Source organism: Theropithecus gelada, chromosome 7a (assembly GCF_003255815.1).
Source record: "Theropithecus gelada isolate Dixy chromosome 7a, Tgel_1.0, whole genome shotgun sequence".
NCBI classification, from domain to species: domain Eukaryota; kingdom Metazoa; phylum Chordata; class Mammalia; order Primates; family Cercopithecidae; genus Theropithecus; species Theropithecus gelada.
The window spans coordinates 18,075,789-18,093,784 of NC_037674.1; the positions used below are offsets into that span (position 1 = coordinate 18,075,789).

The window sequence follows — 17,996 nt, forward strand, 5'->3', positions numbered from 1 at the left end:
GAGTAGCTGGGACCACAGGTGCCTGCCACCACATTAGGCTAATTTTTTTTAAAAGTTTTTGTAGAAACAAGGTCCCACAATATTGCCCAGGCTGGTCTCGAACTCCTGGACTCAAATGATCCTCCCACCTCAGCCTCCCAAAGTGCTGGGGTTACAGGTGTGGGCCAAGGTGCCCAGTCTTATGCCTGTGTTTTTTATGCAAGTTGTCTGTGTTTCATTTTTCTCTTTGCAAATTGCAGTGACTTCTCTGTTTAGATATTAAAAGGAGAGTGTAGGAATTCACTGGTTTTTGTTTATCGTTTAATGTTTTTTCTCTCTATTGTTTTTCTCCTCTGCCCACACAAAACCATTCATTGGTTTTTCAAAGCTAAATGAGAATTTTTCAAATGTTCCTTCACAATTTCAGTGAGAAGTTCCAGAGCAGGGATCATAGGTGGTGGCCAGACACACACTACATATATATATGTATACATATATATACATACACACATATATACATATATGTATATATACACACATATATAACCCATATGTAGACTGTTTTAAAAAGGCAATGTAATTAGGTAATATTAGGCTTAGTCACAATACAGGAAGGTTAGCACCTACTACCTATACATGCCCTAGCTTTTGTGTTACCTGCTTGACCTCTAGGGAAGTGATTCTGAAACTTTAGTGTGTATCAGAATCACCTGGAGGGTTTGTTAGAACACTGCTGGGCCCCAGTCCTTCAGAGTTTCTGATTTAGTAGGTCTGGGGTGGGCCGAAGTGTACATTTCTAACAAGTTCTTAGGTGAAGTGGATGCTGTAGGTCCTGGGACCACAACTTGAGAATGATTGACCGCTGTAGAGCCTACTCCAAAGGAGTAATCTACCTCTTCCAAGCCTATTGCAAATAGCATTTCACAGCTGAGTGGGACTTGATAACAATCAGTGGTGATGGAGTTCTCTGTGTTTCAGGATGCAAACGTAAAGCTGATTAGAGAACTCAGAGAAGAGATTGAAAGACTGAAAGCCCTGCTGCTGAGCTTTGAACTGGTATGCAGACAGTCAGAACCTTTCCATACTTAAGTGAAATTCTCCTTCTGAGCCTCTCTTCTTCTTCATAGAGTCTGGGCCCTGCTGCATTCCATGTTCTCAGTTGACTCTCATGAGGCAGAGACAGGAGCAAAGACAAAACAGAGATTTATCTGATTTCTTGGTGTAGCTTCAGGTGGTGTGGGCATTTTTTCACTTTGTCATCTCTTGTCTTGTGCCTGAATGGTCCTTGCCCTGTGTAGGCAGGTACGGAGAATGGGGCCCTCTAGGAAAATTTATTTTTATTTTCCATCTTTGTACCAATATGAGCCCAAATACATAGGTTCCTGATTTATTTCTCATTTTAATGATAAAGTCTTTCCTTTATCTGCACCGTATCTTCCTTCACAAGTGTAAGAGTGGGACCTACCTGAAGTTCAGACCAGGAAAATATCAAAGCACATCTCTATCTTTGTGCAGAGAAACTTCGGTTCATTGAATGATGAAAAGGATGAAAACCTGAAGGAGCTGGTTCTCCAAAATGAGTTGAAGGTGGGTGTGTTGGGTGGACTCAGTAGTGCTTTACATCACCCTGGGAGCTCCCTCCATTATTCCTGAGCTAGGTAGGGTTGCTCCCTTGGCAGGGCAGAGAAGAGCTGTCTAATTTGAAGACAATGTTTGTTTCCTTTAAGCCTTGACCAGGGGATGTGTTTGCCTAGGGGAGTGTTAATGGCTTTCTGACTTTCTGTATTGTTCTCTCAGGGATTCATAAGTCCTTTGGATAGTGAGAGTAGCCTGGGGGGAAAACACTGTTTTCTTGTCTGTAAATCAGTCAACCAAGATATATTCATTGTTTGAGGACCAAATAGGTTCTCAGCATGATGCTGCAAGAGGTACAGAGAGGTCCCTGTCCTCACATGGTTTGCAGTCTAGTTGGAAACATTTAAAGAATGGTGTGTTTCATGAACCATGTGATTTAGATGAAAAGGATCTAGGGAAGGAAGAAGTCATTATGGTTTGGGATTTTCAGAGCAGACATCATAGGTTGGTGCTGGAAGGCAGAGAACTGACCTTGAACTAGCCCTGGAAGGTTTGCTAGGGTTGTTACATAGGGAGAAGGGGTAAGGCATTGGGTGAGGGAGGGATAACATAAGCAAAGCCTTGAAACTGGGAGAAGGAAGGGGTGTGAGAGGCCATGTGGAAGGGCACACTGTGAGGAAGACTAAGCTGGTTAGAATGGGTGTTCATGGTAGAGGGTAGTGCAAGTAAGGTTATGGCAAGTTTAGAAGGTTTGAACTTGGTGTAAACAGGATTAATAGCTTTTTGAATCAGGTTGGTGACATAATAAAGGAGTATCTTTGGGAAATTAATATGATAGTTGTATGCATGGTGGATTGAAAGGTGGGAAGACTGGAAGCAGAGGACCAACCAGGAAAGAGGCTACTGTAATCCAGTGAGGGCAAGGACAAGACATTTTGGAAAAGTAGATTAAATGGTGATTCCCAGAGACATTTTTTAAAATTAATTTTATTTTTTTTGAGAGGGAGTCTCACTGTGTCACCCAGGCTGGAGTGCAGTGGCATGATCTCAGCTCCGCCTTCCAGGTTCAAATGATTGTCCTGCCTAAGCCTCCCGAGTAGCTGGGACTACAGGTGTGCACCACCACACCCATGTAATTTTTGCATTTTTAGTAGAGACAGGGTTTCACCACGTTGGCCAGGCTGGTCTCGAACTCCTGACCTCAGGTAATCCACCCGCCTTGGCCTCCCAAAGTGCTGAGATTACAGTCATGAACCACTGCACCTGGCCCCCAGAGATATTTAAAAGGAAAAAATGGTGGGCTGTCGTTTTTGTTGACAGATTAGATTTATTTTTATTTATTTTATTTTTTATTTTATTTTTTTTGAGATGGAGTCTCACCCTGTCACCCAGGCTGGAGTGCAATGGTGCAATCTCAGCTCACTGCAACCTCTGCCTCCCAGGTTCAAGCAATTCTCCTGCCTCAGCCTCCCGAGTAGCTGGGATTACAGGCTTACACCACCACACCCAGCTAATTTTTGTATGTTTAGTAGAGATGGGTTTTCACCGTGTTGGACAGGCTGGTCTTGAACTTCTGACCTTGTGATCCGCCCACCTCAGCCTCCCAAAGTACTGGGATTACAGGCACGAGCCACCGCACCTGGCCTATTTTTTATTATTTTGGGATGGAGTTTCACTCTTGTCATCCAGGCTGGAGTGCAGTGGTGTGATCTCGGCTCACCGTAACCTCCGCCTGCTGGATTCAAGCAATTCTCCAGCCTCAGCCTCCTGAGTTGCTGGGATTACAGGTGCCCACTGCCACGGCAGGCTAATTTTTTGTATTTTTAGTAGAGAAGGTGTTTCACCATGTTGGCCAGGCTGGTCTCAAACTCCTGATCTCAGGTGATCCACTCGCCTCAGCCTCCCAAAGTGCTGGGATTACAGGTGTGAGTCACCACACTCGGCAGATGGGTTAAATTTAAATCCTACAACCAAATGTTTCAATTTCTAATATTCTGTTGCATCATCCTTATATGTCATTAAAGTATCCTGGCCACGTTAACATTTTGTCACCCTTACGAAACCTCAAGACTAAATAACACGTCTAGAAGTTTCTCTAAAAAATTCCTCCTTCAGTCATGTATTCTGATTTTTGGTTCAGAAAATATCATCCCTCTATACTAAGAGATGAAGTGGGGGAGCCGAAATCATTCCAAACTCATGAGCATACTTGCATTATGCAGGCCAGCTGAGCTGGACTTGAACCTTCCCCTTGTTGGCTGTATCATCTTAGGCAGTGTAGGAGTAGGTGATGAAAGCTAGCCAGAGGGGCAGCTGTGCCAGGTTGGCTGAACTGTAAGCCAGAGTGCCCTACCACTCACCAATGCCAGGGGTCCCTATCCAACCCAGCCCTTTACAGGTACCCTGTAGTTTCCTGGTTTCCAAACTTCAACTCAATGATTATTAAAATAATGTTTCTAGGGCACATAAAGTACTTGTACCTAAACCTGGCATAATTTTTTTTCTTTTTTTCTTTTTTGAGATGGAGTCTTGCTCTGTTGCCCAGGCTGGAGTGCAGTGGTGCCATCTCGGCTTACTGCAAGCTCCGCCTCACGGGTTCACGCCATTCTCCTGCCTCGGCTTCCCAAGTAGCTGGGACTACAGGTGCCCACCACCACGCCCAGCTAATTTTTTGTATTTTTAGTAGAGACGGGTTTCACTGTGTTAGCCAGGGTGGTCTCAATCTCCTGACCTTGTGATCCACCTGCCTTGGCCTCCCAACGTACTGGGATTACAGGTGTGAGCCAACACACCCAGCCAACCTGGCATATTTTTTTTGTAAGTATTCCCTTTATGAGAGAAATACTTAGCTAATCTAATTTTTTATTTTTATTTTTATTTTTATTTTTTTCCTGAGCTTCCTCAGTTCTTCCATTCCCAGGTTAAGCTCATTGCTTAGGCATCAGTTTCCACTAAGAGAATAAAAAGGACCCTACATTTATCACTATGCATGTCCATAAGGTGGTCTTAGCTTAAGCCTGGGTATATTTACTTTTAAAACTCTGTTCCTGGTAGACATTAAACACTCAGTATTTTACTGTTATTGTTTTTATTGTCTTATTACATGATCTTCCAGACAATTTCCATATAGTCTTAGTTCCACCTGGGGAGATTCCTCTCAGTGCTTTGTGGTTCTGTGAGCCATGTGCAAGCTTATATGATAACTCAAAGTACTGTACTTTGGGAAAGAAGTGTGTTAGGTCATAAAAGGATTCCCAAGTATGGATCATATAAAAGTGGGGTGGGGAAAGGGAAATTATAAACACAGATGTCTAACATCCCAATTAATTTTTTAAAAATAACTTGAAAATAACATGTTTTTTTCTAATTATAAAAACAATACATGTTCATTGCAGAAAACTTTAAAAATAACATTTATTGAGAGGTCTTCTGTTTCTACAAGTAACACTTGCTTATTGTAGAAAACTTGGAAAACACAGCTTGCAGTTGGAGGAGGTAAGGGCTTCTGTGGGGCTTTGAATAGTATCCGTGAGGATCATAATAAAGTAGTACCCTGGGGAAATAGGAATAGATGTAATGACTTCTGACCTTTAGTCTGTTCCCCATGCTGAGTGTCTCAGATCACCTCCTATACCTCTGCAGATAGACCAGCTGACTAAAGACTGGACCCAGAAGTGGAATGATTGGCAGGCCCTCATGGAGCATTACAGTGTGGACATCAACAGGAGGAGGGCTGGGGTGGTCATTGACTCCAGCCTGCCACACCTGATGGCTTTGGAGGATGATGTGCTCAGCACAGGTGTTGTGCTCTATCATCTCAAGGTGAGGAGGCTGGTGTATCCTTTTCTTCCTAAGCCACTGGCCCCAGAGGTCAAGGAGGGAAAAGCTAGGACTAGCAGCCATGTTTCTGTGGATTGAAATCAAGACAGATGCCACAGAGCTGCCTTCAGGTTTGTTCTCAGGAAACTGGTCTGCCTGACAAATTGTGATCTGTTTTGCCTTTGTATGTATAGAGCAGAAGACTGGAAATCAGAATAATTGTTTTTCAACTGCAGCTACTGTTGTTCTTATGTAACTTACTTTTGTTCTCTTTGCCTTAATTTTCTCATTTTAAAGTAAGAATGATGCTTATCATATTCCTTTTCTGGCTTACTGAAGCATAGGGGTATAGTCATGGAGAGTGAAACCCTAACCTCAAGATACCATTAGTGCTCCTAAACTCTACAAATACAGACTGCTCAAAGGTGGCTTTCAGGCTGGGTGTGGTGGCTCACACCTGTAATCCCAGCACTTTGGGAGGCCAAGGCAGGCGGATCACTTGAGGTCAGGAGTTCGAGACCAGCCTGGCCAACATGGCGAAACCCCACCTCTACTAAAAATACAAAAATTAGCCGGGCGTGGTGGTGGGTGCCTGTAATCCCAGCTACTCGGGAGGCTGAGGCAGGAGAATCGCTTGAACCCGGGAGGCAGAGGTTGCAGTGAGCTGAGATCACGCCACTGCACTCCAGCCTGGATGACAAAGTAAGACTCTGTCTCAAAAATAAATAAAATAAATACAAATAATGTTTTAAAAAGGCAGCTTTCAGAGACTAAAGGGGGAATTCAGAAGATTTGAAAGTTTTCTTCTGACAGTTCCCCACTTCAACCCCAAATTAACAAACAGTACACCTCCCACTTCTCCATCACTACATTTACCTGAAAAAGGAGACAGAGAAAGTAGGTAAAGGAAGCTTAAAACATAGGGAGGGTCCAAAGAGCTAGAGTGGTGTGATGGTGGGGGAAGAGGGGATGACAGGCATCCATCTAGAAAAAGATTGAAGTGAAAGCTTCCAAACAGCACCTGGCCCACCTGGCTCTGTGTCACCTGGAGGCCAGTCCTCATATTCTGAGTGAAGTGGTTTTGAGAGTTAGAGGCCTATGGTAGAGAGTCTTTCATCTTGTTCTCATCAGTGTGTTCTGTGGGAGGACAGTTCCTATGGACAGCAGAACGTACTTCACATGCTCAAAATCCCTGTGCTCACTGAAAAGCTAGTCTTCATTCTCATAATTATCCCCAGCTGACATTTAAAAAGAACAAAGAGAGTTTCTGGGGAGTATGTAATGCTGCTGTTATCCCTGGAGACACTGGACTCCTTCCTAGTGCTGCAGAGCATATGAAAGTGAGATGTTAGCAAAGCTCATCGGGGTTCTTAGGATAAGCCCTTTGGGAAGTTGTCAGAGACTGAGCTTCTCAGACAGAAAATTTAAAGTAGCTTATTTTCTGGTACACGGGGCATAAATTTTCTTAGCGAAAGTGCCTGAGGCAGAAGTGGCTGACAACTTTTACCTTAGCAAGAGAACTAAACACCAAATGGCTGTATAGATCCTCCCATTAGTCAGAACCACAGAGAGAGGTTGGAGGTCAGGAAGAGACCAGATTGATTAAAATGGTCAGTATCTGAGTAGAACTGATCTGATATATAGATTGGATGTGGAGTGAATAGATGAAGCTAGAAATCAAGTAGTAGAGCTTAGGGTAGCAGCAGAGGGTTAAAGGACATGACTGTTAGATTGAATCGTAGACATGGAGATGAACGATGACCTCATCTGAAGATAGGATTGCTGATTTTTTTTTTTTTTTTTTTTTTTTTTTTTTTGAGACGGAGTCTCTCTCTGTCACCCAGGCTGGAGTGCAGTGGCGCGATCTCGGCTCAGTGCAAGCTCAACCTCCTGGGCTCAAGTGATTCTCCTGCCTCAGCGTCCTGCGTTGCTGGGATTACAGGCGTGCACCACTGTTGGGAATAATGCTTAAAATGTTAAGGAAATTGAACACTTAAAGGATTTTTAGTAAAGCAATTTTACTTTTGCACAGAGGGGTGCTTCTCTTTGACCAGTTGCCATGAGAACACATCTGAACAAAGGGGCATGAGAACCTTTATTTCTGATGCAAGTTCTGCTCCTGTACCCTTTCCCCTTCCCCGTTGGCCAGGGTCAGGTCGTACATTCTAAACTAATCCCGGTTGGCTAAACATTTGAACCTTTTTAGATAAGGTGGGCATGTAAGGGAGAGAGGGGAAAGGGGAAGAAGTGTCTGCGATGAGCTAGACAGCTAGTTTTTTTTTTTTTTTTTTTAAATAAGGAAAGGAATGTGAGCTGGTACTGATAATGCCTGGTACTGTGGCATGTCTGGGCATGTAATAAAGGCAGAAAGGAAGAAAAAAGTGAAAAAGGAAAAAAAAAAGGAAAAAGGAAAAAAAAAGGTGGGGGGTGGGAGATTGCTATGAATTGAAGAATAAACGATTGATCAGGCTAATTTTTGTGTTTTTAGTAGAGACGGGGATTCACCATGTTGGCCAGGCTGGTCTTGAACTCCTGACCTCAAGTGATCCACCGACCTTGGTCTCCCAAAGTGCTGGGACTACCAGCATGAGCCCTCACGCTCCGCTGGATTGCTGATTTTTATTGCTTAGTCTGTGCATAGTGAGGATTTTACTCCCTTCCTGGTGCATTTCCAGAGGACCTGGGTGATGAGATTTTAGTCTACTTCTAATCCTGCCATTTCTACATTTTATGTACTTTCCCCACCTTTTGTTTGTGTAGCTATTGACTTAGGTAATAGTACTAACAGTAATGGCCCAAGATTCTGTTTGTTGTTGTTTGTTTGTTTGTTTGCTAAGTTTGTTACCTAGAACTAGTCTCTGGCAACCTGGAAGCTGTTTTTCCCTGGGTCACCTTGGGGAAGTGTCTTGGGTGGGAAGAAGACAGAGAGAAGGACAGGGAGAGCCCAGGTTACTGATATGCTGGACTTCATCCTCGTAATTGCCTTTGTGCCACTAACCCTCCTTACATAAAGAGGCAAGGTGGGCAGTGAACGCATATGCCAGCCAGCTCAGTCCTCATCTGAGATGCCATCACCTTTTGTTGGTAATTTCTACCCTGCAGATCTAGAAGTTATGATGTGCCGTAGCCTTTATCTTTTTGGAAGCGCTGTCCCTGAACACACATGAAAAGTTTCTACCTTTTTCCCTTGAACTGCCCTCTGATTCTGTTTGACAGTGTTTGTGGAGGCTAGCATCTCTTGACTGCTGTGGTCTTCAGTGCCTGAGCAGGAAAGGTTGGCTCTGGCTGTTTGTGTGTTTGCAGAGAGGAGCGACAGAGGGGGATGCAGTGAGGACAGAGCCTCATTCATTACTGCCAGGATTCTTCCTTCTCACAAGCTATTTTGGAGGAGTGTCAGGGACCTCCCTGCTCTGGCTGCTGACGGTGAAGCCTAGTGGGGAATTCTCTGGTCTCCTTAAAAACATTGCTGGGCCAGATGCGGTGGCTCACACCTATAGTCCCAGCAGTTTGGGAGGCTGAGGCAGGCAGATCACCTGAGGTCAGGAGTTCGAGACCACCCTGGACAACATGGCAAAACCTCGTCTCTACTAAAAATACAAAAATTAGCTGGGCATGGTGGCACACACCTGTATTCCCAGCTACTCGGGAAGATGAGGCAGGAGAATCACTTGAACCTGGGAGGCGGAGGTTGCAGTGAGCCGAGATCATGCCACTACACTCCAGCCTGGGTAACAGAGTGAGACTCCATCTCAAAAATAGTAATAATAATAATAATTACTGGTCAGGTGTGGTGGCTCATGCCTGTAACCCCAGCACTTTGGGAAGCCAAGGCAGCAGATCGCCTGAGGTCAGGAGTTCAAGACCAGCCTGGCCAACATAGTAAAACCCTGTCTCTATTAAAAATACAAAAATTAGCCAGGCATAGTTGCAGGCGCCTGTAATCCCAGCTACTTGGGAGGCTGAGGCAAGGGAATTGCTTGAACCTGGGAGACGAAGGTTGTGGTGAGCTGAGATTGCACCACTGCACTCCAGCCTGGGCATCAAAGTGAGACTCTGTCTCAAAAAAAACAAACAAAAACTCATTCATTACTAGGGAGGTGTTATGGTAAAGTCGGAAAAGCCTGCAGGGGCTTAGGATCCAAAGAGACCTGAATTCTAGTCATAGCTCTCCTATTTGGTATGTGGGTTTCTTAGGCAGTTTATCCCCTGTGAGCTTCAGATTCCTCATCAATAAAAAGAAGATGAGAATACTTACATTTTGAGTTGTTAAAGGATAAAGTTATATGATTTGTGTAAAGTACTCAACATAATGCCTACGACATATCGAATGGTTAGTCAATAAACGATAAAGATATGTCTAAAATTTAGCATCCCGGTTGCCATGTTGCTGCCTTTTCCTAACAGAGCTATGTGGGTCTTAAGCAGATTTGCCGTAATCCAAGGTCTAAAAGGCCTTGTCTTCAACTAATCCACTGATTCATTTATACTAACTCCAGTTTCCCCCTCCTCTCTTACACTCTCTTCCAGTTCTTTTTTATTCTAGAGGTGCTTTTCTCCTATTTGTGCTTTTACCCTTCTTAGAATCTGGTGTCTGTTAAACTTCATCTGCGGACCAAGAAGGTAAAAATCCTGTGTTTCCATAAATCTTCACAAAATGCTTGTTTCATTGAGACTTACTGGATCAAACTTGGACCACACCAACCTTTGCCTCTTAGGGAAAAGCCATACTTTTGCATTTATTTTCTCAGACTAGAGAATTTTTCTCACCAATGGCTGTAACTATTCCCTAACTTTAGGCTGTGGGACAGAAAGGAGTGTGCCCACACTTGCTGGACTTTGCAAACAGCTTGGGCCACTTTGTGGTATATTTTTAAGCTGTACCATCTCAGGGGCTTCCTGGCTGTAGAGTGAGTGGGCAGAGGGTCAGAACAGCCTGGACCAAAGTTGAGAAGTGGTACAGACCAGGCTGGGATGGGATGAGAAGTGGTACAGATGAGGCTGGGAAGAGAGTGAGAACATTCTAATGTGGACTCTCCTGTAGGGCAAGGCTCTGTCCCTTTTAATTCTCATTAAAATGGCTTTTTTCCCCCTTTAGGAAGGGACAACAAAAATTGGAAGGATTGACTCAGACCAGGAACAGGACATTGGTAAGTGACAGAGCATAGGAGTCCAACGTTTTGGGGCAAGTATTTGTGTCTGAAAGGTTTCTTCAGAGGACTCTGATGATGCTCTCAGAAGGGAATCATTGGCGTATTCAGGGCCTGCTTCTCTTTCCGCTGCTAGGTTTCAGGTCTGGGATGTGATTAGGGAGAGACCCACACGGTGGGAAGATTTCAGGTATGGGTGGTTTCAGGTTGGCTCTTTCTCTTTCATTATGGTATGAGGTCTTCCAGGTGTTGGATTCTGATCTCACAGAAAGAAATGGAGAGGATGTTTCCCTGGATCGTCCTCCCACCCAAGTGACCACCACCTCTTTTGTAGTCCTGCAGGGTCAGTGGATCGAGAGAGACCACTGCACTATCACCAGTGCCTGTGGTGTAGTTGTTCTCCGGCCTGCCCGTGGGGCCCGCTGTACAGTCAATGGCCGGGAGGTCACTGCCTCCTGCCGTCTGACCCAAGGTAGGACTGTCTACAGCCCTGTTTATCCCAAGACGAGTGATGAACCATTTCCAGTCTCATGGGCCCAGACAGCTCAGTGAAGCAGGCTTTAAAAACGAGTCACCCAACCTCTGCACCCTGAAATCTGAAGATTTTCTAATATGATCCTATTCCCATAAACAAGCCTTAATTTCAAAGTCTCGTAATGAAGAATGACTCTGAAATTGGTACCTGTGTTCATTAGCTCTGTCTCCCTAGGAAAGTCTCTGAGCCTCACTTTCCTCATCTATAAAATGGGGATAATAATAGGATCATTGTGAGGATCAAATGAACCTTATAGTTCTTAACAGTGTGCTTGGCACTCAGTAAACACTCATTATCATTATTACTATAATTACCGCTACTGTTATTAATCTATGCAAATTCTGTCTGTCCTTTGATACTGAACTGAGATTCCTCCTCTTCCATCAAGTGTTCCCTGACTACTCCACCTGGAACTCAACTTCCTTTCCCTTGGAGTAGTAGAGTTCTTCCTGTCTGTCTGATTAATTCAAGATGTATGCTGTGAGATACAGAATTAATACATATCAACTCAGCAAAATTATCAGTTATCGAGGGCATGACTTTGTCTCATAGAACAGTACCCTACACATAGTATGTACTCCAAAACATGAGCTGTTGATTGAATTCTCACTTGTCTCTGTGCTGCAGGAGCTGTCATAACCCTGGGGAAGGCACAGAAGTTCCGATTCAACCACCCAGCAGAGGCTGCTGTCCTGCGGCAGCGAAGGCAGGTTAGCAGGGCTGTGTTTTCTAGGTTATTGCTGGCCTCCCTGTTTCCACTTTTTAGAGGAAACACCAAGCTGGGAGAGGTGGAGGTGATGCCAGCAGCCTCACTGCGCTTTTTTCCGTGTTCAAGGTTGGAGAGGCTGCTGCTGGTGGTGGCTCTTTGGAGTGGCTGGATTTGGATGGAGATCTCACTGCCTCCCGGCTAGGTCTCTTCCCTTTGCTTTGGAAGGAAGGGTAAGAAATAGCTGCTCATACTGATGTGGAACCTACTGAGTTCACTTCTTAGTCCATTACAGCATGGATGAGGGTGGGGGTGGGGGGTGATTAATGTAGCAGCCAAGGTCTGAATGAGCCCTTGTCTGAATCAACTTGGGCAAGTCATTTGATGATGCTGAACTAGCTGCTAAGTTTGTAGTTGGCAGGGAAGTGGTCTTGGCCCTTGTTCATTTCTTGTTCGGTATTTCAACATTTTCATCACTGAAAGAGGTATTTTATTTGATGTTCCTATGGCCACCTTTTCTCTCTCCACAAAATTTAGCTGTGATATGTTTGTGGACATCTTTGTTTTGAGCTTACCTTCCTATATACTCCTTTAAATTCTGGCCTGTGTGTGAGCTCATAGTATATGTCACATAGTATATGTGAGCGCATAGCTTCCAGAACATACAGCTTTCTCTGAGTTTTTAAAGATAGTATGTGACTGAGAATCCTTTCTTTCTCATAACCAAGAATCCAGAACTGTGCATAAGAGAGACAGAAACTAGAGGAACAATAGGAAAATATCTTTGGGTTCTACCCTCTCATACCCACTTTGCCTGCATTGTAACTATGAGACACTGAGTCAGAGTTCTACATGTGATTGATGGCAACTACTTTTCTACTTCATCCATTTCTACATAAAACACCATTCCCAGATCTAGAAGCCTTGCAGATTTGGTACTGGGAATCCTTCTATTCCTGTACATCAAAGTGACCTCTGCCTTAGAGATTTCCTTTAGAAAATTTCAGCAGGGGACTTGGTGCCTGTGACATCACTGGTGCTGGGAGGCTGCCAAGCACCTTGAGCACAGGGTCTCAGTAGAGTTACGGTGGCCCATAGTTTCATAGGATCCAGCAGTTCTTTCCTCAGGCCAGCAGCATTTGATGGCAGATGAAGACAATCTTATGTCTAACCTTGGCAGTGAGGAGTGTTGGATACAGGAGCAGAAGTGCTCTGGTTCAGGGCCGGGCGTGATGGCTCATGCCTGTAATCCCAGCACTTTGGGAGGCCGAGGTGGGCGGATCACAGGGTTAGGAGATCAAGACCATCCTGGCTAACATGGTGAAACCCTGTCTCTACTAAAAATACAAAAAAAAAAAAAAAAAAAAAATTAGCCTGGCATGGTAGCACGCACCTGTAGTCCTAGCCACTTGGGAGGCTGAGGCAGGAGAATTGCTTGAACCCGGGAGGCGGAGGTTGCAGTGAGCCGAGATTACGCCACTGCACTCCATCCTGGGTGACAGAGCAAGAGTCCATCTCAAAAAAAGAAAAGCAATGTTCTGCTTCAGGAAACATGAACAGCAGGCAAGTCCTCATGGGACAGCTGCTCAGTGAAGGATGCTACAACAGAAATTTAATGAAGGATGATCCTAGTGTTGAATAACCGAGAGCTCTGTGGGATGGAGAATAAGGTAGAAGAAGTGACACAAAGTGGATTCAGGGCTTAGGCTGGAGCTTTTGTTTTGTCAGAGCGACTTTCCTTCTTTGTAGTGAAGTCATGAAAGTAGCTCCTATTTTAGGTAAGGTTTGTGTTGGGAAGACTCATTGAAGATCTGTTTTTCCCAGAGTTCAGAGGTTTACAGAAAATATCACTGCAACTTAAATAGCTGAGAATGGAAGAGATGCATTGCAGCAGACAAAATTGGTTCATGTCCTGGCTGTGGTACAGAAAAGATATGTGACCTTAGGCAAGTCATTGAATCTCTGAGCCTGTTTCCCTACCTCTAAAGAGACAATACTGCCATCTGTTTTCCAGGGATTCTTGTGATAAAGATTGAAAGAGCGAGTATATATGCATGGTGTGGACACACCCCACAACCCCTATTGCTGCCAGCAAGGCTGCCTCCCTTTCTCTTTCCTGTCTTCCTGTCTCAACCCAGCTCACCTGTCCACCCCAGAGTAGATCATGGTGTTGTGCTCTTCTCCTGCCTTTTAAAAGTCTTCTATGGCTCTCTAGCCCCACAGGCACTGACATGACCTTTCAGACACATAAGCATGTGTCCTTTCATTCAGAGAAGACAGGAATTTCAGAATCACGCCCTCTCCCACACACTGCCTCCACTCTTGAGCCACCAGCTCTAGGAGCCCTGGGCTGGTCCTGCCCAGCTACCGTAGCCAGCATCTGTGCCAATCCGTGGTGGAGGTGGTGTGGTGTGGTGCTCAAGTCTGTGATTGGGCAAAGGGACCCGGGAGAGGAACCTGCACGACTAGAGAAAAATATAAATTGTTAGCTGGGCTCCCAGTCTGGATTTGTGGTTGTGTGTCTACGAGTCTCTCCCTCTGCTCTTGGATGGGGTTGGCTCCAAAGCCTCCCTTTATCCCAGGCTTCCTTTCCCTCATTTATCTCTGGAGCAGCATTCATGAGGAGCCTGCAAAGCTGGAGCTGGCTCCAGAGCCAGGGGAAATCGACCAGTCTGCCTTTCTTTTCTCCTTGCAGCAGTAATCCAGACCAGAGAGGAATTTGTCTTTGAATACCGTTGCCTGTGTTCTTGGCATTTTCCCATTTGGAATTTTAGGGGGTTAACCTTAAGTGCCTAGAGCCTGGGAGCCACTGTTGCTGCTGCCGCTGCCACCACTGCTGCCACTGCGGCTTTAGTAAGTAGATGCTGCTGCAATCTGCTGCAGAAGCTGCCAAACCCCGAGACTGGGGGAGGGCTGTGAGAGAAGCAGCAGGAGGGTGCAGTGGAGTCCTCACAAGCAGGTGACTAGGCAGCAGCCGGGGGATACTGGAGCCACCAGAGATGAAGGGCAGTCACCTGATAAAGACAGAGGTCCCTTGGCTGGCAGGTAAATGAAGACTCGCCCTTTGTAATCCACCCAGACATGTAGCATAAGGTTGCTATTTTCTTTTTCACCTGCTTTCTGGGAACTTGACAAAATGTGCTTAGCAGAGGGGCCATTCTGTCTGATCGTGTGGCCTCCTGGGTGAATGCGCTGCATCTATAGAAATCACAGCAGACAGCCTCTCCTTACAGGTCCTATTGCTCTGCAGGAAACAATATCATAGCTGCCACTTTCTTAGGTGAACGGTAGGGAGTGCCCCTTCTAGGGAGAAGCAAATTGTAAATCTGAAGGTTGAGGAGAAAGCCAGGCAAGGAAGCTGAGTAATCTCAGAGTTCAGATAAAGATCCTGTCTCAGCCTCCTGCATCTGGTGGTCTGTGGGTCTTAGCTGGGTTTGTCTAGGACCCTTTGATGGGCTCATGTTTGTAATTCAGCCATTTCTTTAGTCAGACACAATTTGGAGCAGTAATACAAGCATGATACATATAGATGTATGTTTCCTGTTAACTGCTTTTTCTATTTGTTTGGCATTAACAGGTTTCTATTCCAGTTGCTATCCTGAGCCTCCGCGTAACAGAGTACCCTTCCTCTTTCTGTATGCTCCACTGTGTATATCTGGCCTTTTGCCCACAGCAATCAGTGCTAGTCTTCTGAGCACACTCACTCAAGTGTCTGGACATGTTCTAGTCCTTGGACCTGTTGCAGATTGAATGACCTCATAGCCTCCTTCCCTGGGAAGAAACTGTGGTTGTGTGAGCTCCCACTCCCATTCCTCCGGGCTATTCCACCTATCACTCTTCACCCATCCATCTTTCACTGTCCTCCAAAGGCTGCATTATGAAATCTTAATTTCTTCCAAGGCAGGGGCGGCAAACTTTTTCTGTAAAAGGCCAGATAGTATTTTAGGCTTTGTGGGCCATATGGTCTGTGCTGCAACTACTGAGTTTTGCCAAGGTGGTGCAAAAGCAGCCCTAGACAGTAAATAAATGGGTGTGGTTGTGTTCTAATAAAACTTTATTAATAAAAACAGGCAGCAGACCAAATTTGGACTCACAGGCTTTCATTCGTGGACCTCTTCTGTGATACCCATGTGATTTCATTCTGCTGTACGAAGTGGTAGATCTCCTAAAAAGTGGTTCCCTTACAGCATACTGGTCATACTGCCTGAGATATGGTTCCAGCATCAAACCAATAAGCTTCTCCAAGCTTCCAAGTCATGACATCCTGGGATTGTAGGGAAGGCTGGATAAAGCAGGCTTGATTCTAACTTTTTTGTCAGCCTCTGGCAGAATCTGACTGTTCCCAGCCACTCCCATTCTGTGCCCATCCTGGGGTATCCATACGGTTGGCTTCTTTAAATACCTAAATAACAGGGATGAAGATACCCTGCAGAAAAAGCATTTGAGGTCCTTGCATGACCCCAGGGAAAGGTCGGCAAGTGAGTAGAAGCTGTCAGTTTCCAGAGTAAGCCTCTGAATCATCTATGGTCATATAGGAACCTGGTGGCAGAGTAAGGCATGACTAAAATCTAGAATTTTTTAGGCCGGGCATGGTGCATAGTGGTTCATGCCTGTAGTCCCAGCACTTTGGGAGGCTAAGATGGGGAAATCACTTGAGGTGAGGCGTTTGAGACCAGCCTGGCCAACATGGTAAAACCCTGTCTCTACTAAAAATACGAAAATTAGCCAGGCGTAGTGGCACATGTCTGTAATCCCAGCTACTTGGGAGGCCGAGGCAGGAGAATCGCTTGAACCCGGGAGGCAGAGGTTGTAGTCAGCCAAGATCTTGCCACTGCACTCCAGTCTGGGTGACAGAGTGAGACCTTGTCTCAAACAAAAAAAATCTAAAATTTTTTAAAGCTGTTTATTATGGAAGACTTCAAATACAACACAAATTATCAACTCATGGCTAATCTTAGTTCTTTTATATCCATACTCACTCTCCCTCATTCCCTCTCACTGGATCTAGACAAATTCTTGGCATATTTCACCAGTAAATGCTTCAGTATATATTTCTGAAAGGTGTGGTAGAGTCTAAAACTCTTGGATCCTATTCCAGGGCTTATTCACTGAAAACAGCTCTCAAGTGGAGACCAGCTGTGTTTTGGGTCACACACACAGGCATGGTGTGTGTGTAAATTATCAGCTGGCTTTTGCTACCAGATCACAGAGGATTTCTGTTTCAGGGAATGGAGATGCAGTAACAATCTCTGAATATGTAGGAGAGAGTGTTTCTGGAGCTTCTGCTTTACTGAGTGTTTCCAACATATTTTTAGCAGACACCTTTTGATTCTTTTTAAAGGACCAAACTTCTGAATTTAGCGAAAATGTTTTTGTGTCTTTTTAAAAAGAACAATTTTCCTGGTGATTTTCCTTATCTACAGTGGATCTGTGTTTCTGCTAAACCCCACAACTCTAAGAATACGTCAGTTTAATGACCATTCTCCCCTCCTGCACTGTGACATCATGACCTGCCTGTGACACCATGCCTGTTTGTCCAAGGTTGCCAGAAGTCCAAAGCACTCTCTACCCTGTTGATTGCAGGGGCTCTCTTGGAAGGCCTTATACTGCTGTCAGTTTGTCCTGAGCTTGGTTTGCATTTCCTGTTGGGTAACCTCAGCTGCTTCTGTGACAGGAGAGCACTTGAAGAGCAATGTGACGAGGACCGTCAGCCACCGAGGGATGGAGAGACATCCCACAGGGCCCAGATTCAGCAGCAGCAGAGCTACGTGGAGGATTTGAGGCATCAAATCCTAGCAGAAGAGATTCAAGCTGAGAAGGAACTGGAATTTGACCAAAGTTGGATTAGCCAGCAGATTAAAGAAAGTAGGTGTCCACCACTTAATGTGTTTGCCTGACTTCCTTATTCTTTCATTTTCGTGCTTCCTCAGCCTTCTGTATTCTCTCTTTGGTTTTCTTTGTGATATGATGGAATCTTTGGTATTAGATGTTCTCTTTTCTTTTAGACACCAGAGGTTCTTATAAGAAGAGGGCTGGAAGCAAGAATAAGGAAGCTAATTTCCTTATTGTCCTCAGAATTATGGACCTACTACTTACCACTCCTCATTTGCTTATGTGTCCATACACTACTGCCTGCCCTAACATGTGCCCACTGTTGTGCTGAGGCTTGAGGGTCTTCATTCCCTTACCCTGTGGTAAGGGAGCCCTGTAGCTCTGCAGCCCTCATCCTGCCATA

The 17,996-nt window shown here is 44.9% G+C and overlaps 1 protein-coding gene across 1 annotated transcript in view; it reads left to right on the plus strand.

The window, feature by feature from the left end:
• Nucleotides 1-17,996, plus strand: part of STARD9 (StAR related lipid transfer domain containing 9) — a 149,096-nt gene that overhangs the window by 94,619 nt on the left and 36,481 nt on the right. The window contains exons 14-21 of the mRNA XM_025390871.1: nucleotides 958-1,035; nucleotides 1,495-1,566; nucleotides 5,197-5,376; nucleotides 10,469-10,520; nucleotides 10,855-10,992; nucleotides 11,683-11,765; nucleotides 11,891-11,994; nucleotides 17,436-17,626. Coding sequence (XP_025246656.1) covers nucleotides 958-1,035; nucleotides 1,495-1,566; nucleotides 5,197-5,376; nucleotides 10,469-10,520; nucleotides 10,855-10,992; nucleotides 11,683-11,765; nucleotides 11,891-11,994; nucleotides 17,436-17,626 — 898 coding nt within the window. The remainder of the gene's footprint in view (nucleotides 1-957; nucleotides 1,036-1,494; nucleotides 1,567-5,196; nucleotides 5,377-10,468; nucleotides 10,521-10,854; nucleotides 10,993-11,682; nucleotides 11,766-11,890; nucleotides 11,995-17,435; nucleotides 17,627-17,996) is intronic.